Source organism: Lutjanus erythropterus, chromosome 4, assembly GCF_056507025.1.
Source record: "Lutjanus erythropterus isolate fLutEry1 chromosome 4, fLutEry1.hap2, whole genome shotgun sequence".
NCBI lineage: Eukaryota > Metazoa > Chordata > Actinopteri > Lutjaniformes > Lutjanidae > Lutjanus > Lutjanus erythropterus.
In genome coordinates, this window is record NC_139320.1 from 13,157,400 (window position 1) to 13,177,544 (window position 20,145).

General features: G+C 38.7%; 1 protein-coding gene across 2 annotated transcripts in view; it reads left to right on the forward strand.

Annotated features, from left to right (window-relative positions):
- The window catches only part of LOC146328148 (chloride channel protein 2-like), a 199,286-nt gene extending 189,089 nt beyond the window's left edge, over nucleotides 1–10,197 (forward strand). For both annotated transcript variants that reach the window (XM_084717003.1, XM_084717004.1), the window contains 2 exons: nucleotides 4,091–4,177; nucleotides 9,568–10,197. In XM_084717003.1, the coding sequence (XP_084573129.1) occupies nucleotides 4,091–4,177; nucleotides 9,568–9,762 (282 nt within the window). In that variant the 3' untranslated portion in view covers nucleotides 9,763–10,197. The remainder of the gene's footprint in view (nucleotides 1–4,090; nucleotides 4,178–9,567) is intronic.
- The last annotated feature ends 9,948 nt before the right edge of the window (nucleotides 10,198–20,145 follow it).

A 20,145-nucleotide genomic window follows, 5' to 3' on the forward strand; every position in this document is an offset into this window, starting at 1 on the left:
CTTGTTTGCTTTCTTGCCCAGAGTTTGAATAAAAGGCTTGTATTACTAGAGATATCCATAAAAGGTGCAACAGTGTCATTGACACAATTCTTTTTTTTTTTTACATGTGTGTGTGTGTGTGTTGGGGGGGGTATTTTACAGGACAGAAACAGGGGCAACATGCAGCAGAGGGATGCTCTACCTGTGCTACCAGGGCACCCCATCATTTTTAAATTTCAGTGTACAATTTGCCACATCAATACCTCAATAGAAATTTCATAAACTTGCCATGCTTTAGATATGTGTACGGTTAGTGACAGCGCTTTGTCAAATTAAGACCACGTTTCCCATTGCAGCAGATGTTTTCACTTTATGATTAAAGAGTATAATGATCAAGTATCATCTAATAATTCAGTGCAAAATGCAAGGTATAGAAGCTGTAGTCTGCTGGCCCAGATAATGTTTGTTTAAAGTCTCTAATGTCTCACATCACGATGCTGTTGATCCATTGATTGTAAAATGCTATTCGCAGCACCTTTAATCGGTGAACTACAGTTTCAAATAGACGTGAATGGGCTGAGTTGGAGGTGAGCTGACTCTGTCCCCGGAGAAGCTACTACATCCTCCTGTGGGGCAACTCTTTGACGAATTACATTACAATTGGCCCTGGCCTAAAAACACTTAACAATCTTTTTCTTGGCACAGCTTCCATTTGCTTGGCACAGTGGGATCAATTTCAGACGTCCCAAATGTCCATTCTGGCTAAGCAGAAGGTCCCATTAAACACTAAAAGGGTCTAGAACAAAAAGTTCAGCTGGCATTAGTCCTGCAACCTTTTCTGATCTGCTACTGAAGTTGTTGACCTCTCGCTCTTTTTGCTTTTAGCTCCACGCAGCCACACTTTTCCATGGCAACTCTAGTAGTGAAAATAAGATTAGATGAAACTTTAATGATCCCTGTGGGGAAACTGAGTCATTGCATCAGCAAATACAGTACTAATAGGGCAGAGAGTATAAATAGAGCAAAATAGGGTCATAGAAACACGCAGTATTAAAGTTAAAAAAAACAAAAAACAAAGTGGAAATGTAACAATAACAACATGTATGATACTAATGACACATAATGACAACCTCAGTATTCACAGAACATTTTAACACCAGTCTTTTTGTTATTTGGACTGCATAGTTATTAGTCACATTGTATTTTAAAAGGCAACTGAGTTCCTCTATCATCAATCACAAATACAAAAGAAACATCTGAATAAAAATGGTTTGATTATTGGTTGTCATCTGTGAAAGGGTTATTGAAAACACTGCAACATCAGTGCTGGCTGGCTCGAAAGGTTAAAAGGGAGAATCTTCAGTTAAATGTCTTTTTTCCCCAACATCTTTTATTTCTAACAAGTGCACCATAATCAACACCAATGGATAGACATACAAGAATAATACAGTACACTGAAAAGAGACAGAAAAGAAAAAACAAATGTATAACAAAAAAAAAAATAGAACAAACACAACGATGAACAATAGATATATGTATGACTGCAATAAAAAAATATATATATAAACAGTGACAGAATTATAAGTAAAAAGGTTCTAGGCCAGAAAAAGTGCCAAGTCCATTCTTGATCTCCTCTTGAAAAGTAAGAAAAATTATGAGAACCAGAGGTCTTGAAAAATATGTCCTTGGTTGTTTTGTTCTAAGGTTTGTCTCTTTAATGATAATAATTCTGTAAATTGCTCTCAGAACAGCTTAAAGGTCAGAGCAGATTCGTTTTTCCAAAACAGATGTATGCTTTTCTTTGCAAAGTATGTTATGGTAATTAATACTTTGCATCCTTTAGATCTAAAATCAGGTATAATGTTTAGTACATATAAACAAGGATTTAAATTAAATTATTTCAAGGCTGATTTAGTGAATGATCAATTCAAATTCCAGAAACTTTTCATCAAATGACACTGCCACAACAGATGTATAAATGTTCCTTTTTAGTTTTACATCTGGCACAGTTAGTTGAATTACAGGGTGTCCATAAAGTCTCTTTACAATTTAACAAATTTAATACAAAAGCAAATGAATTGACAAATCTGTGTAAATTATCACAAAATGAAAAGTAGATATTGAAGGTTTTTTTTTGTCATTTAATACAGCTCTATATGGGCACTATTAGTTGCATGAAACACATCAAGACGGTACTCGATTTCTTTTCTTTATCCAGCACTGTCCCTCTCTCCATAAATTTCTTGTGCCATGCACGAATTGACGGATGTGACGGTGGATGTCTTCCATACTTAATTCTGTAGTTTCACTGAGTTTTGTTTCAATAAACCACGATACACATTGTGCCTTTTCTTGAGGAGTAGCCATTTTTAGGGGTTTATTTAACAGAACCTATTTCATCAACAAGGTACCTGAAATACACAAATGCAATGTGATTAAAACCTTTGATAACCACTGAGTACATAAAACAAATCTGATTAACATATTTCATCAATTGCTTTTGTAATATTTTTTTAAAATTGTAAAGAGAATTTGTGGACACCCTGTATATTTGAAAATTACACCAGTTAAGTTAAAAGCCTTTAACAGAAATGAAAATACATTGCTAAACATTTGTGAAAGAACACAATTCCCATTTACAAGTAACACGAAGGAAACAAATTTTTACGTTTATCCATAAATTCAATTTTGCTCCCATAAAGATGCATGTAAATAATAAAATTAACTTCCACACTATAATTAGAAATTAGTCTTGACATTTATACCCTTTTATACACGAGACTCTGCACACTTCAACATCTTTAACCTGCGTTTGACCTCATTCATGAGACAGCTGTCACAGGTTAATGTGTGGTCATCGCCATTAGTAGACTCAATTCTGCAGGAGTTCCACACACATCACTGCTAAAACAACATAAAATTACAAATTAGCAGCAAATAAAGTTGTGCTCCAGTCACAGTTTATCAGCAACATTCTTTGAAAACCATGAACAGTAAGCCTACTCACCAGCTAAATCTGATATGCTGGGGCTCCTGAAGTATGGGTTTACTAAGCCAAACTGCTAGCACGATCCTTAGAGAAGAATCAGAAACACAAGAGACGGATTAATAAAATGAAACAAAAACAAAAATGTAGGGATGAATGGGAGCAGGAGGTTAAATGACTAGGATATCTGCCATCATAACAACAATAAGGACAGACAGACAGCCCCACTGTGCTATTAAGGGGCTCTGTTGTGTACAAAAAAAAAACTGCTAATGAAAATGACAACAGTCACTGTAATAAACAGTAACAGTAAATAGTAATAGTAAATAATAAACAGTAACCTAAACTGAAAGCAGCATTCTTACCATAAGCGTTTTTCAACTCCGGTTTATAGTAGAAGCAGAATACTCGCACACGGTCACATTAAATTGAAGTCCCATCACCAATCGAGATTCCTTTTGACTCACTCCTGTGCTCCTTATCTCACTCTCCGTGTTTGTGTTTGGGCTCCTGTGCTGTTAAGTCTCTGTTTCTATATTTACTTTACTTTAGTGGCGTCTTACTACCATAGTCATCCAACTGATAAGCATTCGCCTACAGCACTGTTGCACAGATGTTTTCGATAATGTGATGCATCAGCTGAACCTGGAGACTGTGTGTAATCTCTGTAGGCTCATTTCTTGGCCGATTAACAACCTGTGCTTGAAACAGTTACTCATAGCCACGTAGTCAGGCAATAAAGGCTATATTTTTCTATGATTTACTGTCTTCCCTCATCTTGTTTTGATCAGAGGACACTCTAGTCTATAGCTTCATGAATTTCTTGTCAGTTTAAGCAGGTATTCAACAATTCATTCTTTCTCTTTTAAAATGAGACCACTCTGAATGTCTCTGTAATATTTCCCAAAGTGATCGTATCCCATTTAGCTCAACATTTTTGACTAGTTGAATGAGTCCATTGTGAATGAAGTTGTCATTGTTGGATAATTGAAGTCAGTGGTGCATTTCCCTAACTGAGCCTCATTTTCTACTTAAAGTAGTAACTCAGCACAGTATTGTTTCTGGTTTGTACCGTTGATAGTCTTTCACTGATTGTTTCAAACCACCTCTGCTGTTTTCCTGCAGACCCACACCATCTTCTCCCTGCTGGGCCTCGACCACGCCTACGTCACCAGCATCGGACGCCTCATCGGGGTGGTTTCCCTGAAAGAGGTAAGAATCTTGTTATGTTTTTTTTTTGTTGTTGTATTCTTTATAAGGCCATCCTGAATATCATGAAATTTTGGAGCTTCAGATCTGCAAAGGAGCAACAACAAGTTCACTATCATACTTCCTCAAACTTCATTATATCAAAACATGTATGCTAGGTCAATCCTCCAGTCACTACCTCTGAGGTCATGGCGCTGCACACTGCTCCTAATACTAGGATGGGGAAAATGCAGAGACTGAAACTCACTATATGATGTACTCTGCATGATTGTATATGTGACAATAAAGTTAACCTTTACCTTCTTTCTGTAATTATGAGTCTGAAGAGAGACGAGGACAGGAGGGGAGACAAACTGTGGCCCAATGGCCAATGAGTACAAAAAATTACTTTGTGGCCAACAAATATTCCTTATAGGTGGCCCCCTTTGGCCAAGTTTTATTCTTGTACTGCAAACCCTCTGCAACACAACCTTACAGTTCCACAAACATCCCAAGCCCTTTACACTTTTAGTTCAACATTTTACGAAAGTAGTGAACAGTTATCTTTGACAGCTAGCTACTGATATGTGCTGAAGTATGGGTTTGTTAAGCCTGCTCAGATGGTTAACACGATCCTTAACAAGAAAGACCAAAGGCAGGCTGTGAAATACCGCAACAATAACAAAAATGTAGCAGTGAATGGGGACAGAAGCTTATTCGGCTAGAAAATAACACATTTAAGGATGTAATGTACTGCAGTGTGTGCCACCAGTTCCTAATCTGGCTGAGATGTCTAACTCATTTTTCATTGGAAAAAAATGCCTGTGGGAAAACACCACATCACAATTCATGGGAAAGGTTAATTTGGCCCAGAAATGTACTTTGGCAACCATATTTAGGGGCTTGGAAGCCCAGGGGGCTAGTACTTAAAAATATTAGTGTCTGTGACTCATTTTCAGTCATTCATTCATTTCATCTCTAATTCTAAATTCTCAAAGGTCAACCTGTCCAGCAAGATAGTTGTGTTAGTGAGGGGTGGTTTTCCACTCACTGAAGCAGCTCTGCCTGGTTTTTATGTGCATGGGTTTTGAGACTAATTTAACGCCATAGAGGAGCTCCATTTGTAGCTCTTTATCAGTCTTTTTCCTCTTTTGGTGCTGCCAATGCAGCATCTCAGTCAATTATATGGCAATGGCCAAAGCTTTGGCTGTAATTTTTTAGCATTTTCCCAAATTATTTTGATTATTTTAATCACATCATTATGTGTTTAATGGTTTCATACCTCCTGAATCTAGATTTGCAATCCAATTTTTGTGAATTTGTCACATATAAAGTCCTGACTGTCACCATTTATACAGGCAGCATATTCACTGCTTTCATAACTGTAAAATCACTGTCAATGTCACCAAGAGCACTGTCAGTGTGCTGTACACACACACACACACACACATACACACACACACACACACACACACACACACACACACACACACACACACACACACACACACAGAGACATTTCAGTCAACATTAATGATTCCTCCTCCCTCTGCCTGTTATGTACTGTGACAGACAAAAGGCTGCTTAATATTGCTGTCCCTGTCCATTGTCTCTGTCTCTGTTCTCCGCCCCCCACCCTCTCTTTCCTTCTCTTTCCATCTCGCCTGCCTCACAAACAACTGAAAACCTCTCGCTCTTTGTGAATTGGCCAGGAAGTGGTGAGAGGATTGTTGCTAAGTGCAGCGCTGCTTGCCTGTCCCTGACATTTAGGCTTTTTTGTTCTGCGTTCCACCAGCAGACAAAAACCCAGCCAAGGCAGATAAAGCCCAGCCTCTCCCAGTGCCTGTCTGTCACACAGACACGCCGTTATATCACAGCCTCGCTGGTCCATATGGAAGAGGAGAATCACAGGGATGTTTGTGTGATTAGAGTGCATTATTTCCACCCTACAGCTTACAGACACTATTCTTTTTGATGCTGCCACAGGATCTGTGGCACCCAAATCCTTCACCTTATCAGCCAAATGACAAACTTGGCCCGGCCAAACAGAAAATTCAATAATGCTCTCACACAGAGAGCAGAGAGAGATTGGATGAAAGAGGCTGCAGAGAAATGCAGTAAACTTTCACACAGCTATGGTGTGTTTCTTTCTAATATATGCATAATTATTTTTTAAGAGGTCAATGATAGATGCTAAAATTTTGAAGCACTGGCCCCAGGGGCCACCACGCCTTAAATTTAGTGGCCAAAGTACATTTTTGGTGGCCCAAATATAAACGTATCAAAAATAATACAGAAAAGGTCACTTAATGCAACTTAACAAAGCCTTCCTAAACTGTTACGCTGCTGTTGTCCCACTAACTCCCAGCCAAAAATGAGCACAGATGTGAAGCATGAGTAGAGCTGAGGTGGCCAAATGAAACTGCTAGCTTGCAGCTAGCCATCTGTAATAATACCCACCTGTTCCTCAGAATGGGGACTTACTTAGTTATCCATAATTTTTAGCCTTAATGTAATTTAAATGGGTGAGTTCTAGAAAAATGTACCCAAGGTACCAATTCACGACACAGGAAATATGTTTCAGAAACCCAAACTGTTTTTTGTACCAGGCTGTAAACATGTTATTTCTGCTGCTAGGTTGGACATTTTAATATGGGGCTCTATGGGGATTCGATCACTTCTGGAGCAAACTTCAAGTGGAGGAACTACAGTTTCTCACACTTAGTGCATTGGCTTCATTTTTCAGCCCTGGAGGTTATCACTTAGTAGCCTAGCTACTAAGTAGTAGTCTAGCTAGGAAGCAAGCAGAGAAGTCTAAAAAGTAGTAAGTAAACACTTGAAATAGATAGCTAACATGACTACTTTCAGAACATTGTATTTATTTTCCCTCAAACTTGTACCAAATTACATTGATCTTGTTAGGAAACTTTCAAGAAAATATCTGCAATTAAGATATACAAAATAAAGTGTTACAATTTGTTTTAGTCTGAATGTTCTACATCCAAAAATAACAGAAAGATAATCATGTGTCTGGTTAAGAGTTTCCTCTTCCTCACAACTTCAGGTAGTTCTACAAAACTGTGTGCACTTTTAGACAATGACTTAAAGAGTTTTCTTCGATAACAGCTGTTTTTTTATGTATTTTTGAACTCTGATAATGTTTAAGGTAATATCATAATTAATTTTGGTCACAGTTAATTGTCATCAGCTACAGGTTGCTGATATACACAGTTCGACATTGTAAATTCTGTGGTGGTGGTGGTGCTTGCAAAACAACAAAAATGCTTTCAAGCAGTAGCTGGTGTCACTTTGTTTGACTGGAAGTCTAATCCTTTAACAAAATTAATTGTCTCCGTCTGTCTCTGTCACTTTGATTCCCTCATAAATTGTCAGTTTTTATGAACATTTCTAAAAGGCAGACTGCAGTATGCACTGTGGCAGAAGCAGGTCTGACCCTGTGAGCGGACACTTTTTTGATCTTTACTTTCATTTCTGCTGTGTGTAGGTGGCAAGAGGAGCAGCAGAGATTAATAAATGTGCCGTCGTTCCCACCTCTCCTTTCTCCTCTCCTCTTATTCTATGAAATGATTCAGCAGACAGCAGCAAAAGTCAAAGTCACACTGACCTCTGACCGCAAGCTTTCCCTCGGTTACATTTTGGAGAAGAGAATCAAGTTCAAAATAGAAAATGGCTTGTGTGCCTGTGCATCTGATTGTAAACTACTGACATGGTCTTGCACTGTAGAGCAAGGCCAGTACAGCATTGGGGTTAGTAGTTCTATTTCCACTGGGGCCGCCCACACCAAAACTGAATGCAGCACAGCATAATAAAGGACTGTGAATAAAACCCTGTGCCAAATAGCACAATTTAGACAAAGAATTTATACTTAACTTTTAAATTCTACTTAAGACAAGAGATGTGACATGTTCCAAACCCACACCTGCTTCTTCCTGATTCTAAGCAGGTCTTGAGTACATAGTATGTGTTGTACGTATTAAACGCAGTCAGTTTTAGTACACTAGTGATATGCAATGCAATACCTAAAGGAAATTTAAAAATAAAGACATTTTGATGTCTCTTTATGAAGTTAAATCAGCAGTGGCATTCTGAAGTTGCAGTTTGATTTCTGTCTGAAGTTACACCTAGTGTATAATTTGCTGATGGTCTAAAATGGTTGAGTATGTTGATTATTTTTGTGCACTACTTACTTAAACAGTTGACCATGACAATTAGTATGTAGTGCATACTGTGCAGAGTTCGCATACAGTATAGATTAGGGACCCAATTCATTTATTTGGCAGGAATGAGTTATTATTTTAAAATGAGACAAGATAATGCAAATTACTACACTAGTATCAAGAAAATAATGCATTCTATAAGGTTTTTGTAATAAGATGGAATCATTCATTTGTGAAGCAACGCAGCTATTCGAGACAGTGCTCGTGATTCCACCAGAAATGCTTCTGTGCATCCCAGAAGCGTCTCCCTGCTCTGCTTCGTGGAGAATAAACACTGAGCCTATTTTTAATGGAAGCCGCATTAAGCTGCACGGAGCAGATAAAGCCAGGCAGGAAGTCAAACAGAGGAACAGCATAGAGAATCCAATCAGTTTTCAAAATAAAACAATCAGTTTTCAAAATAAAACAGTCTTTGCAGACTTCTGATCATAAAAAACAGACAAAAAAAGAAACTGTTTACTATGTGGCCCACCTACCCATGGTAGGTAAGTTGTGGTTAAGTTATGGTTGGTTAAAACAAAACATCCAACCCCAATTCCAAAAAAGGTGGGATGTTGTGTAAAGTGTAAATAAAAACAGAATGCAATGATTTGCTAATAATTTTCAATCACACTCAAACTCATAAACTTTATTGTTTTTGGTAAATGTACACCCATTCTGAATTTGATGTGTTCCAAAAAAACATTGGTACAAAAAAGTTGCGGAACGCTCACAGAACTCCTTTTGGAACATTCAAAAAGTAAACAGGTTAATTGTTAACAAGTGACAGTATAATGGGGTATTAAAAGGGCATCTTCAAAAAGAAAAGTTGCCCAAGGCAAGCAAAGAGGTTCACCACTTTGTAAAAACTCTGTGGGCGAATAGTCCAACAGTTTAGGAACAATGTTTCTCAGCACAAAATTGCAAGGATTTCCCCGGCTACACACCATAATATCATGAAAAGATTCAGAGGATTCAGAGAAATCTCTGCACATAAGGGGCAAGGCTGAAAACCAACACTGAATGAAATTTAACTGTATAAAGATTACTACATGAACTCATGAAAATCATTGTCACTTTACACAACATCCCAGTTTTTTAGAACTGAGGTTGTACGTAGCTTCATTGAGGTCTTACCTGCATGAGTGCCTAGACAGTATATATTCCCTCGTCTTTAACTGTCCTTTCTCCTTCCAGCTTCGCAAGGCCATCGAGGGCTCTGTGACTGTGAAAGGCGTGAAGGTGCGTCCTCCTCTGGCCAGTTTCCGGGACAGCGGCACCAGCAGCAGTGAGAACGAAGCCACCGAGCTCCACAAGCTGTGGGACCGCCACAAGAGCATGTCGCTGCCCCGTGAACACACCCCCTCCGAGTCCGACGAGAAATCCCAGTGAAGGAAAGTAGTGGTGGAGGAGAAGGAGGAAGAAGAAGAAGAGCAGGTTGAGGAAGAGGAGGATGCATTAAGATGTTTAATCCCCCCAAAGCCACAAACATGCAAAAATCCTCAGGGCTTAGGATCAATATTTAATTCTGGAAAGAGTTCTACTGCTACGTCAGCCTCTTCGTAACTCTTAATTTCTCTCCTCATCTACTCCTCCTTCTCGCCTCATCCACTTTGCTTCATGGACCCACCAGTGCTCTCCCCAGGGGTCTTGCACTGACCAAGCCACACACTCCATGGGAGAGTGGAACACAACTCAACCTGTGCCCTGCTCTCCATTTGCCCTCGGGAACCCACAGCAGAGCGAATGTGGATTAGGGGAAGAAAAAAAAAAAAAGACATGTGTTGGTAAAATCCAACAAGGGACTGGGAATGGGTTGAAATCTTTAAAAAAAAAAAAAAAGGGATTTTTTAAAGCAGACTTTGTTTAGCTTGTGTATCTTGAGAGTTGGGATCAAAGTTTGGACCTGCAAAAGTTATCTTTTGGAACGTGTCTTCCACTTGAGTAGAGGAAATTCAGAAATGATGACAAGGAAGTATGTGTGTTCTGTAAGTGTGAGTGTGAGGGATGTGAAAATGTGAGTGTGCATGAAGAGGGAGGTAGCAAACGACTATTTCTTATACGATTTTTTAATTGCCTTTCAAACACATTTGAGTCTTTGTTTTCCAGCTTGAATAATTTAATTTCTGACTGATCAGGCAGTCTGGGTTTAACTGGAATTTGCCATACTACCATTTCTTTGTAAATTTGTCTTACTGACAAGAACTGGACTAAGGGGGCAGATGCCTTAGTTTTCTGTTTTTTTTCTTGCTTCCATTACTCCTCTTTTCCTTCTCATCTCTTCACTGCAAGTCTTAATGGTCAGGTTGAGAGTTCAGTCTATGCAAGCAGACATGCCTGTTGGCAGTGGTGGAAGCACCTGTAGCCCTTTTCATAAATGTACGCTCCTTTCATACTGTAGCTACAGCCTTACATTACAAATTGGACATAGAAACACACACAAACAAGACAGTGGCGGCGAGGCACTCAGAGAGTCAAGGTTTTCCGCTTATCTAAATATAGCTCTTAATAACCGTTCCAGAGAAGGCTGGGGCGGATGGAGAGGGCAGGAAGCGAGGGAGAGATGAAGAACACGGAGCAAATGGATGGCTGAAAGAATGAAGACATCATTACCTAACCAGCTGCTCTGGGCCCTCTCATCAATCTGCCTTTGATTTCCATGTTAGCTAACCTCCATTACTATCAGACACACAATAGCCCCCCTCCCCATCAGCTATATGATGTAATGGTTCAGTGTTATGGCAGATGCTGCTGTCAACATATTGAGCACGACATGACAACATGTGAGCAGCTTGATTAAAGTGTAACTTAGCTATTTTTCAACCTGGACCCTATTTTCCCATGTTTCTGTTTAAAGCCTCAGAGTAAGGTCCACAACAGGGACCAGGGTCTAAATGAAATTCCGGGGGCATTATTTTACCTCCTAAAATGTCCCTGTTCATGGGGGGGGGGGCAACAGGAAGTACAGGAAGTTTGGATGCAGGGCTTGCAGCACTGAACATTTCTGCATTTCACGTCAGCCACCGCTTTCAAAAATCTGCAGCCACAATCCAGTTTGTTTCTTGTACATTGTGCATCGTCATCTTTGTTGTGCAGTCACTCCCAAAAATGACAAGTTAAAAGAGACGTTGCTTTTTCAAGTCTTCTGTCCACTAAAGGTGCTTGTTTGTGCCACTGACTGGCTCAGGTTGGTATTCCAAACATCTGACAACATGGAAAGGAGGGGCCTTTTTTTAAAGAGTAAGATATGATAAAATACCTGTTTTATTGCTCTCACCAGACTCCCCTTATAGAACCCGTACTTTTATCATTGCCATGGTCATCTTCATTCAAACTCAACACAAACTAAATAAAAGTCAGCACAACCATCTTGGCTCGTCTTTCTACTGCTCCAACAATCACCAACTCTGGTTGTTTGGTCAAAATAAACCCTTTATTCACAAAGGTAGATGTGAAAATGGGAGAAGTGTGAGAGGGAGGTCAGACATGAGAAAAGCAGCGAGGATAAATGCATTTATAGCCAGAATATTTTCACATCTACCTCTATGAATGAAGGGTTTATGTCATCCAAACCACCACAGCTGCTGATTGTTTGAACAGTGGAAAGGCGAGCTAAGATGTTTCAGTGAGTTTTATTTTGTTTCTGTCATGTTTGAATTGCTCTTTGGCAAGAGCAATCTAACAGCTGTTTCTGGTTAAACAAGAGGTATCTTACTCTTGCTCTTTAAAAAGGTCTATCTCTGTAGGGATCCTTTCCATAACATTGTCAGACTAACAATCTGACGATGTGAAGCACTTTCAGTGTATGGACTTTGACGATGCACAATTCCCCAATATGATTAAACTATAGCTTCGTTTAGCTTCTGCCAGCCTCAGTGCTCTCCTGCAATACTGGACCAGTTTCAAAAACTGTTTTTCCTATTAGTCACATAGACACAAAAACAAGGGAAAATAGGATCCAGGCTGAAAAATACCAGTGATCTTTTAATGCACACTACAAGCCGGGGTGAACAGAAACACGATTAGATTAACCCATATAAAAACACTAACAGAAATTCATGACTGATAAATGATGATTGATCCAAGCTGCAGTCAAACCATTTAAAGGTTTCTTTGTTTACCAATATAAGTCCAAGACATTACTAAATTATCACTCCAGTTACTCGCCGAACGTGGCTGACCGATAAAACCTGGAACTTGAGCCATTAATATTTTAATGACAGGATGGTTTCTGATTCAGCAAGCAGCCTGACATGACAGATAATGTATACGTACTGTGTATTTAATAATTCATGTGTGCCATAATGCTTGATGCTCGTCAGTGCACACTCTGCTCATCGATAGGAAAACATTGATTTGTTTTCCCTCTCCTCCATCCCTCCATCTTTTCCACTTCCTTTTTTTCTTTTTTACTTATGTGGGCTACTGACCCCAAATACAATACAATCCCTTAAGACACACTCCTTTTTTTTGTTTGTTTTTTTTGAAAATTGATGTCCACTACTACCTACAGAATCAGCTCTACTGTTTGAATGCCTTAAATATGCACTCATACCCAACTTCATGGTGGTTTTCAGCATTTAATGCCTCGCATGGATTTTATTTTTAGTGGTGTCTTGTCTTGCTGCGCGCCACTGAAAGTAAAATACAGTAAAAGAGCATGGCTTTGCATGTCAGAGTGCATGTGAGATTTGTTTTATATGATCAAAATGTACCAAAAACAAAAGCTTGACTGAAATGACTACGGGATGACTGAATAATGCTGTGTCTTAGTATGTTTGCCATCCTGTGCCTGTATGTTATGTGTCTTTACAGTATCTTATTTTATACTTCAAGTGTCAGATTATTTCACTTTGATTGGCATCTTCCATTCATCCAATGAGCTTTATCCATCACCTGATTTTGAACTGGGTATGGGGTATCTGGGTTAGCAAAGTTATTACAGATTAATATATTTAACATCATTCCTGAAATATAAAAAAAATCATAATTTAATATCTTAACCAATCTTAAATAGACTCTTCTCTTTTCAAAGGAGATTTTGGGGGTTTGTTTTATTATACTTGTATTTTTTCACATTTGATGATTTTGCAGTTTGATTTTAATGCTGACCTTTATGTTTTTTAATCTTTTGACATGCTGTCTGAAACATTTCTACAACGACATTTATTTGTAAAGTGCAAATAACACTAACGGGGTGAAGGCTCACAGTGGCTCTGTGATGGGAAAGCAAAAAAGAAATGTAATTGTGAAGCCAAGGGAAGTCAATGTGGTCTGTCAGTGACATGTTCATTCCACAAGTGCCTGCATCGACTCCTCTTCTTTATAAGCAATCGACACCTAAGTGTTAGGATCTGGTTCTCTAGTCATAACTCATGCAGACGAGGCACTTTTCACACACACATGTACACACATATGTAAGCAGGGTGGATGGTGTGTCAGCGCGGTGTGCAATTATCGCCATGGCAACCTGACATCGTCGTCACAACCCCCCCCCCACCCCCAACCCCCCATCTGCTCGCCCCAGGGACTGACTGAGATCCACTCATCTGATCTGGTTTTGTTCATTTGTTTGTGCTTTTCATCGATTTTCATTATTCTGCCTTCTGCGAGAGCCTTCCCCTCTGCGGACATTTCACAATTCTTCATCTCATTTGCTACCAGACAGATGTAGACCGAGGTAGATGCATATTTATTAGTCTGTATTAATCAAAGTAGAAGTTGTAAATTTTTTTGGTCTCTCATTCTTTTTATGAATGATCTACTTGTCGGTAATCAATTTGTGCAATAACGATTGTTCATCTCACTTTGTAACCCAATTTTAATTGATGACATGAATGCAAGATAACATTATTTTTGTAAAGAAACCTGAAAAGTGTAAAAAGATGTATGTATATGAGGAGAACTGACGCTCACACAGGAGCTTGTGTGTGATAAAGCGATGTTTGAATGACGGCTTAAAGGGGGAAGGTTTCCCAAAAGCTTTAAAAAAAGCTATCAGAATCTCACTGGATCAGCATTAAAGTATACTTTATTTTACAGTACACTAATGAGACATAACAAGACGTTCTTTGTATCAAATTAGACAAAACAGAAAAAAATGTTCTTTATTAGACATTATAAGACCCTTCATAGACTTTACTACAGAGTAATTTTGGACACATTACAGCTGGACTGTAAACTTGAGTGATTTATTTCCCACTGTTGGACAGCATATGACTTTATTAGAGGGCTATTTAGGACACATTACAACAGAACTGTACCGTAAACTAAAGAGAAATCCCATATCTGCTACTGGAGACACATCTTCATTGGCTGGTTCCCTATAATTAGCAGAGTAGCCACTGTTAGACCCTGATTAGACTTTATCAGAGGGTGAACAGGGACACGTAACTGCACAGTAAACTAAAGTGAAGTCACATATTTCGTACTTCCCCATTTATGTAAACCAGATCTACCAAGTAAAGGGCAAAATTATAGAGGTAGAGGAATGTCTTAAGTAGCAGATATGTGATTTCACTTTAGTTTACAGTACAGTTCTGTTGTAATGTGTCCCTGTTTGCCCTCTAAGGGCTCGGTCTCACATCTTTGTATGTTAAATAGGGGAGTGGCCATCACCTCCCCAGGTGAACAACACATACATTTTAGCTAGTGGTGGGGTCTGTGACACCACTCAAAAGTTCACAAAAGTTTAACTTCATGCGAATAAAAGTCGCAAATTTGCAGCCACTTCCCCTTAATTAAGTACGTGTGACTGAGCCTTAATAAAGGTCTAACAGTAGGAAACAATACACTTTAGTTTATAGTACAGTTCTGTTGTAATGTGGCTCAAGTTAAAATCTAATCAAGTCAAATAAGGTTCTAACAATGTGAAATAATACAGTTTAGTTTAGAGTACAGCTCTGATGTAATTTTTTTCTTAAATGCCCTCTAAGAAAAGTCTAATAACGGTCTAATACTGTTAATAAAGAACATATTTCTAGTTGTTGTCTAATTTGATAAAAAGTACAGCGTGTTACATCTTACGAGTGTACTACAAAATAAAGTGGAACCACTAAGTATGTAAGGACACAGTCTGCACCGTTTTAAATGTTTAGCCTTTTCATCAAGAACAGAAATAGCTTAGACTCCTCATTTTGGCTCTGGGAAACCTTCCCCATCTGGTCTTAAAAGGCTCTGTGGTGAATCCTGCTGCATGGACTGTAGCTGGCGCTCTCATACAAGCCCCCCCCCCCACCACCACCTTCTTCCCCTTAAGCAGTGACGCTGAGTCAGTTTTATCATGCTTCTCTCTCCTTTCTTTCAGTCTGAGGGGCTTTGATAAGACCAGATCCTCACATCAGCTGTTGAGGGTTATCTTTTATCCACTCCTTAGGGCTCTTAGGAACTGTACATTGTACATACTGGAGGCCTCCACTACCCCGAGGGCCAAACCAGACGGAGCTGAACAAAATCCAGAGCTATTTTTCACACAGAAAAATGAAACATTGTTTTGTATATCAGGGATGAATAAATGAGATTTTAACAAACAAGTCTTTTGTTGAAGATGACTCTCTATTTTATTTTATCTCTCAGGACTTGTGTTATTCTACAGCTGTGATCCTTTCCTATGCTCTTCTTTCCCTTTAGTAACAGCTGGAAAGCACCTGGAGTGTTGTTTTTGTCTTCCGCTGATACTCCCAGTGGGGAAGCAAACACAGTAATGCTGCAATAATGTTCAAATTAGTTCACTTTGTCCCAATCTTTTTATAGCACAGGGAGTCAAAGGCTTTATACAACATTTGCTCCAACCCACCCCTGCATTTTGATCAGATTAGGTCTTTCATAAATACTCACTACTGCAACATCCATACTTATACCTTATAATTCAATCTGCCTCAACCCAAAGAATAAAGCATGTAACAATACTATTTTAAATCATATTTCTTGTCAGATTTTATTTGTTTATCATTCAGACACAAATTAAAAGTATCTTATCCACATTAAATTAGAAGTTTTGGCCAGAGTGTATATAAGATGTATATTATACATCTTATCTACCAGCAACATGAGGCAGGTTCATTGAATTGCGGTTTTAGTCGTGTAGTAGTTGCATGAAAAAAAAAAGGACCTGTTTTTATTTGCCATTAGACAACGACAGCCATCAACTGAATGGCAGATAAAGTCATAAATACAAAAAGTTATTATTACAGTTTAATGAATTTCTTAACTGAACAGCAGTGGGCAGTGTCCACAGAAAGCTGGACACATGAAATTTGTATGCCTATCGGAAATGTTACTGAACCCAGATTGCTGTCTTTGGTACTACACTGATTTATGATTTCAGTCCTGTAACTTTGTCAGACTCGTGACAGTTAAAAAAACACAAAAATTGATGCAAAGATATCATTATTTTTTCATTATCAAAACCTAACACCTTTATTACTCACAACGCAACTCCACTGCCAACAGTTTTGTCTATTGACATACATAAAGATGGATAACATCACAGCTCACCAGCTCAGTGGCCCCCTAGTGGCTGGCAATACTATAAGTCATGAATTCAACACCACCCATGTTAACAGAGGGGACAGGGGCCAAAATAAATTATTCCTAAAGATGTTTTCTCTCATTTTAAGTAGTTATTATCAACCTGATGTGTGTTCAAGTATTTATTTTCTAATAAGTTTGGTTTTAAAGGCAGTAAGTGATTCTGGATAAATTGATTGTTGAGTCTCATTCCCAGGTCATCAAACCACATGCTAGATTTTTTTAAACCTAAAAACAGAACCAATAGGAGGAGCAGAAGTTGATTTTCTCTCAGACCAATATAATTACATTATTTTCAACGGGTATCATGAACTTTCGCCCAGTGACAGCAAAAATAAACCATGTTTGCCCGGTTTAATTACCTATTTGATGCTAGAAAAAGGAGGGGTTGAGTCATGATTGACAGCTGAGTTCTGCTTGGGATTGAGTCAGCCGGCTGTATGAGCACTCCTGCTCACCAGCAAATTGGTGAATAAATAGGGAGTTCTGAAGATGGAAATGCACTACATAACTGCAGTCTATGAAGAGGATCAAACTGTTATAGGACAGAGAGTACTTCCAGCCTGAGGTTTTTGCTCCATCTCTAAAAGAATGAGTTGGAGAAGGAACTAGCTCTCAGCAATGATGCTCTTCTCTTAAACATATCACATGGTGCAATTTGGGTCCTCCAGTATGTGAACCTTGATGCAGCTGCAGAAGTGTTAGAAACAAAAAAATCTCAAAATATTGAAGTTAGTCAGTAAGTAACTCAGCTCGAAACTCAACTCAGCTGCTTTCCCACTGGGAGTCTTAACTGCAACAGTTGGCTCTGTAATGAACTGCAACAACACTTTTTTTCACTGACTCAATTTTGTGACTCTAGGGTTTTTTTCCTCTATCAGTGTTTTTCTGTCCCATCTTTCTGGTGCATCCTCATTCAACATGCATGCACACACACACACACACAAACACACACACACACACACACACACACACACACACACACACACACACACACACACACACACACACACACACACATACACAGTATTTAATTCTGTTGTTTTGCTGTGTGTCAACGAGAGAAGAGCATCTGGACTGTAATGGGTGAAGAGTGCAATGGTGAAAGCTTAATGAGCTAAATGAGTTCATTCGTTAAGTAGGCTGTAGCTCTGTCCCTCAGTGAGTTTCAGGTGGGAGCATGAGACCTTCTCTAGAGAGACAGAATGAGTTGTGCCTGCTTTTTTTTGTGTGTGTGTGTGTTTGGGGGGGGGGGGGGGCGTGGACAACTCAGTGAACACTGTCTGGGTTTGGTGCAAGCCAAATTTCAGGCAGGAAAATAGAGACTGAATTGAGCTGAGGTCTTGAATGTGCACTTAGATCCCTTTTTTTAATATCTTTGGTACTTTTAATAGGAGTGTCAAAATTAATCGTTTCTAAGATGCATCACGAGGCGGATGTGGACAATTCTGCATCGATGCAGTGACAGAACATTATTAATTATAGCATAGAGACATTCCGTTTTGATTTTCCAACCGTGGCTGGACAATAACTTCCTGGTAGCAACCACCGCTGTAGCAAGCGCAATATGATGGAGGGAGGTGACTATCAAGAGCAAGTGATTAAAAACGCACCTAGTATTTTAAAAACAGACCTCTGGGCCCATTTCAGATTTTATGAACTTGCTGGGAAGCATGAACTGGACAAGACTCACGTTTTGTGTTAACTCTGTCACACAAAAATCAAACGGCTTGAAAATACCATGAACTTGAGAAACCACATTAGCCATTTTCACTCTGAGAAGCTAAAACCTAGTCGACTAGTCTATCAGTAAGAAAAAAAGGTTTGGTCTGTAAAATGGTGAAAAACATTGAGCACTGTTTTCCAAAGCCCAAGTTGACATCCTCAAATGTCTTATGTCCAAAACACGAAGATATTCAGTTTACTGTCATAAGAGGACTCAAGGACTCAGACAACATCTACATCTGAAAAGCTAAAATTAGAAAATTTGGGCAGTTTATGATTAAAAGAAATGACTCAAAACCATTAATCAATTATCAAAATAGTTGGTGATTAATTTAATAATGGATTAATAATTGATTAATCATTTCAGCTTTATCAGCAGTTACTTGAGCAGAAGACAGTTGCTAGAAGCTGCAGCTAGACAGCAGAAGTATTATTTTTGTTTTTCAGAATGGAACAAATTCATACAAATACAGGTCTAGGGAGGCTAGACCTATACAATTTATTTTTTACAATTTAATGTTGAGACTTTTATGCTATTGATTTCTGAAGCACTTTCTGAACAGTAACAAAGGAGTTCATATTTATCTGTCTACTCGTACTCATTGATGAAAAAGTAGCCATATGCAGTAATATAAAAAATTGAGGATGCAATGCATCGTGATGCATTGTGATCAAATCATTGACAGGATCACTGTAATTGAATCGTGAGATCAGTGAAGATGCACAGCCCTACTTTTAATACTAGAGACCACGTCAACGTCATAATTACATCAAAGTGTTAGCTGGAGGGACCCCAGAGTAGTAGGCCACATAACTAAACACAAATGCCATCTTGCTGTGCTGCTGGGTGGAAGAATTGAAGCAGTAATGGCTCAAAATTTTATTTCATACCAAAAACTGAAGATGACCATAGTTAAACACAATAACATGAAAGCTGTGAAATATGTGCTAGCCATAGCAAGATTAACAACTCATAAAATGTCAAGACAGGACATTTTCTCACATCTATTTTCCTTATTAAACAGAAAAATACAACTGATCACCTTCTGAATTCAAGTTTCTATCTGTTACTCTCTTATTTTAGTTTTAAATGTGTTAACTTGTAAAACTGATTAATTTAAACTTGACAGACAGAAAGAAATAAAAACTCACTAAAACTGTCTTGGTCAGTCTTTTCACTGTTCAAACAATCACCAACTCTGTTTTGGTTTAAATAAATCCTTAATTTACTGTGTTAGATGTTAAAGTAGTCTGGTGCTACAGGCCATTTTACTTTCACTCATCCTCCAGCCCAGCAGGTGTGTGTTGTGCTGCTGAGTGTGTCGCAGAGCAGCACCTGTTACTCATGCAGACCATTAAATTAGCAAAATACAATAACACTGACAATGAAAATCGCCCCCACAAAAAACAACTGGCTTTTTTTTTTTTAGAAGTTTCTATTGTGTTTTTTATCCTCCATTTATAATCCGCTCTAATCAAGCTCCCAGTTAATGCAATACAGTGATAAGACACTCTGATGTC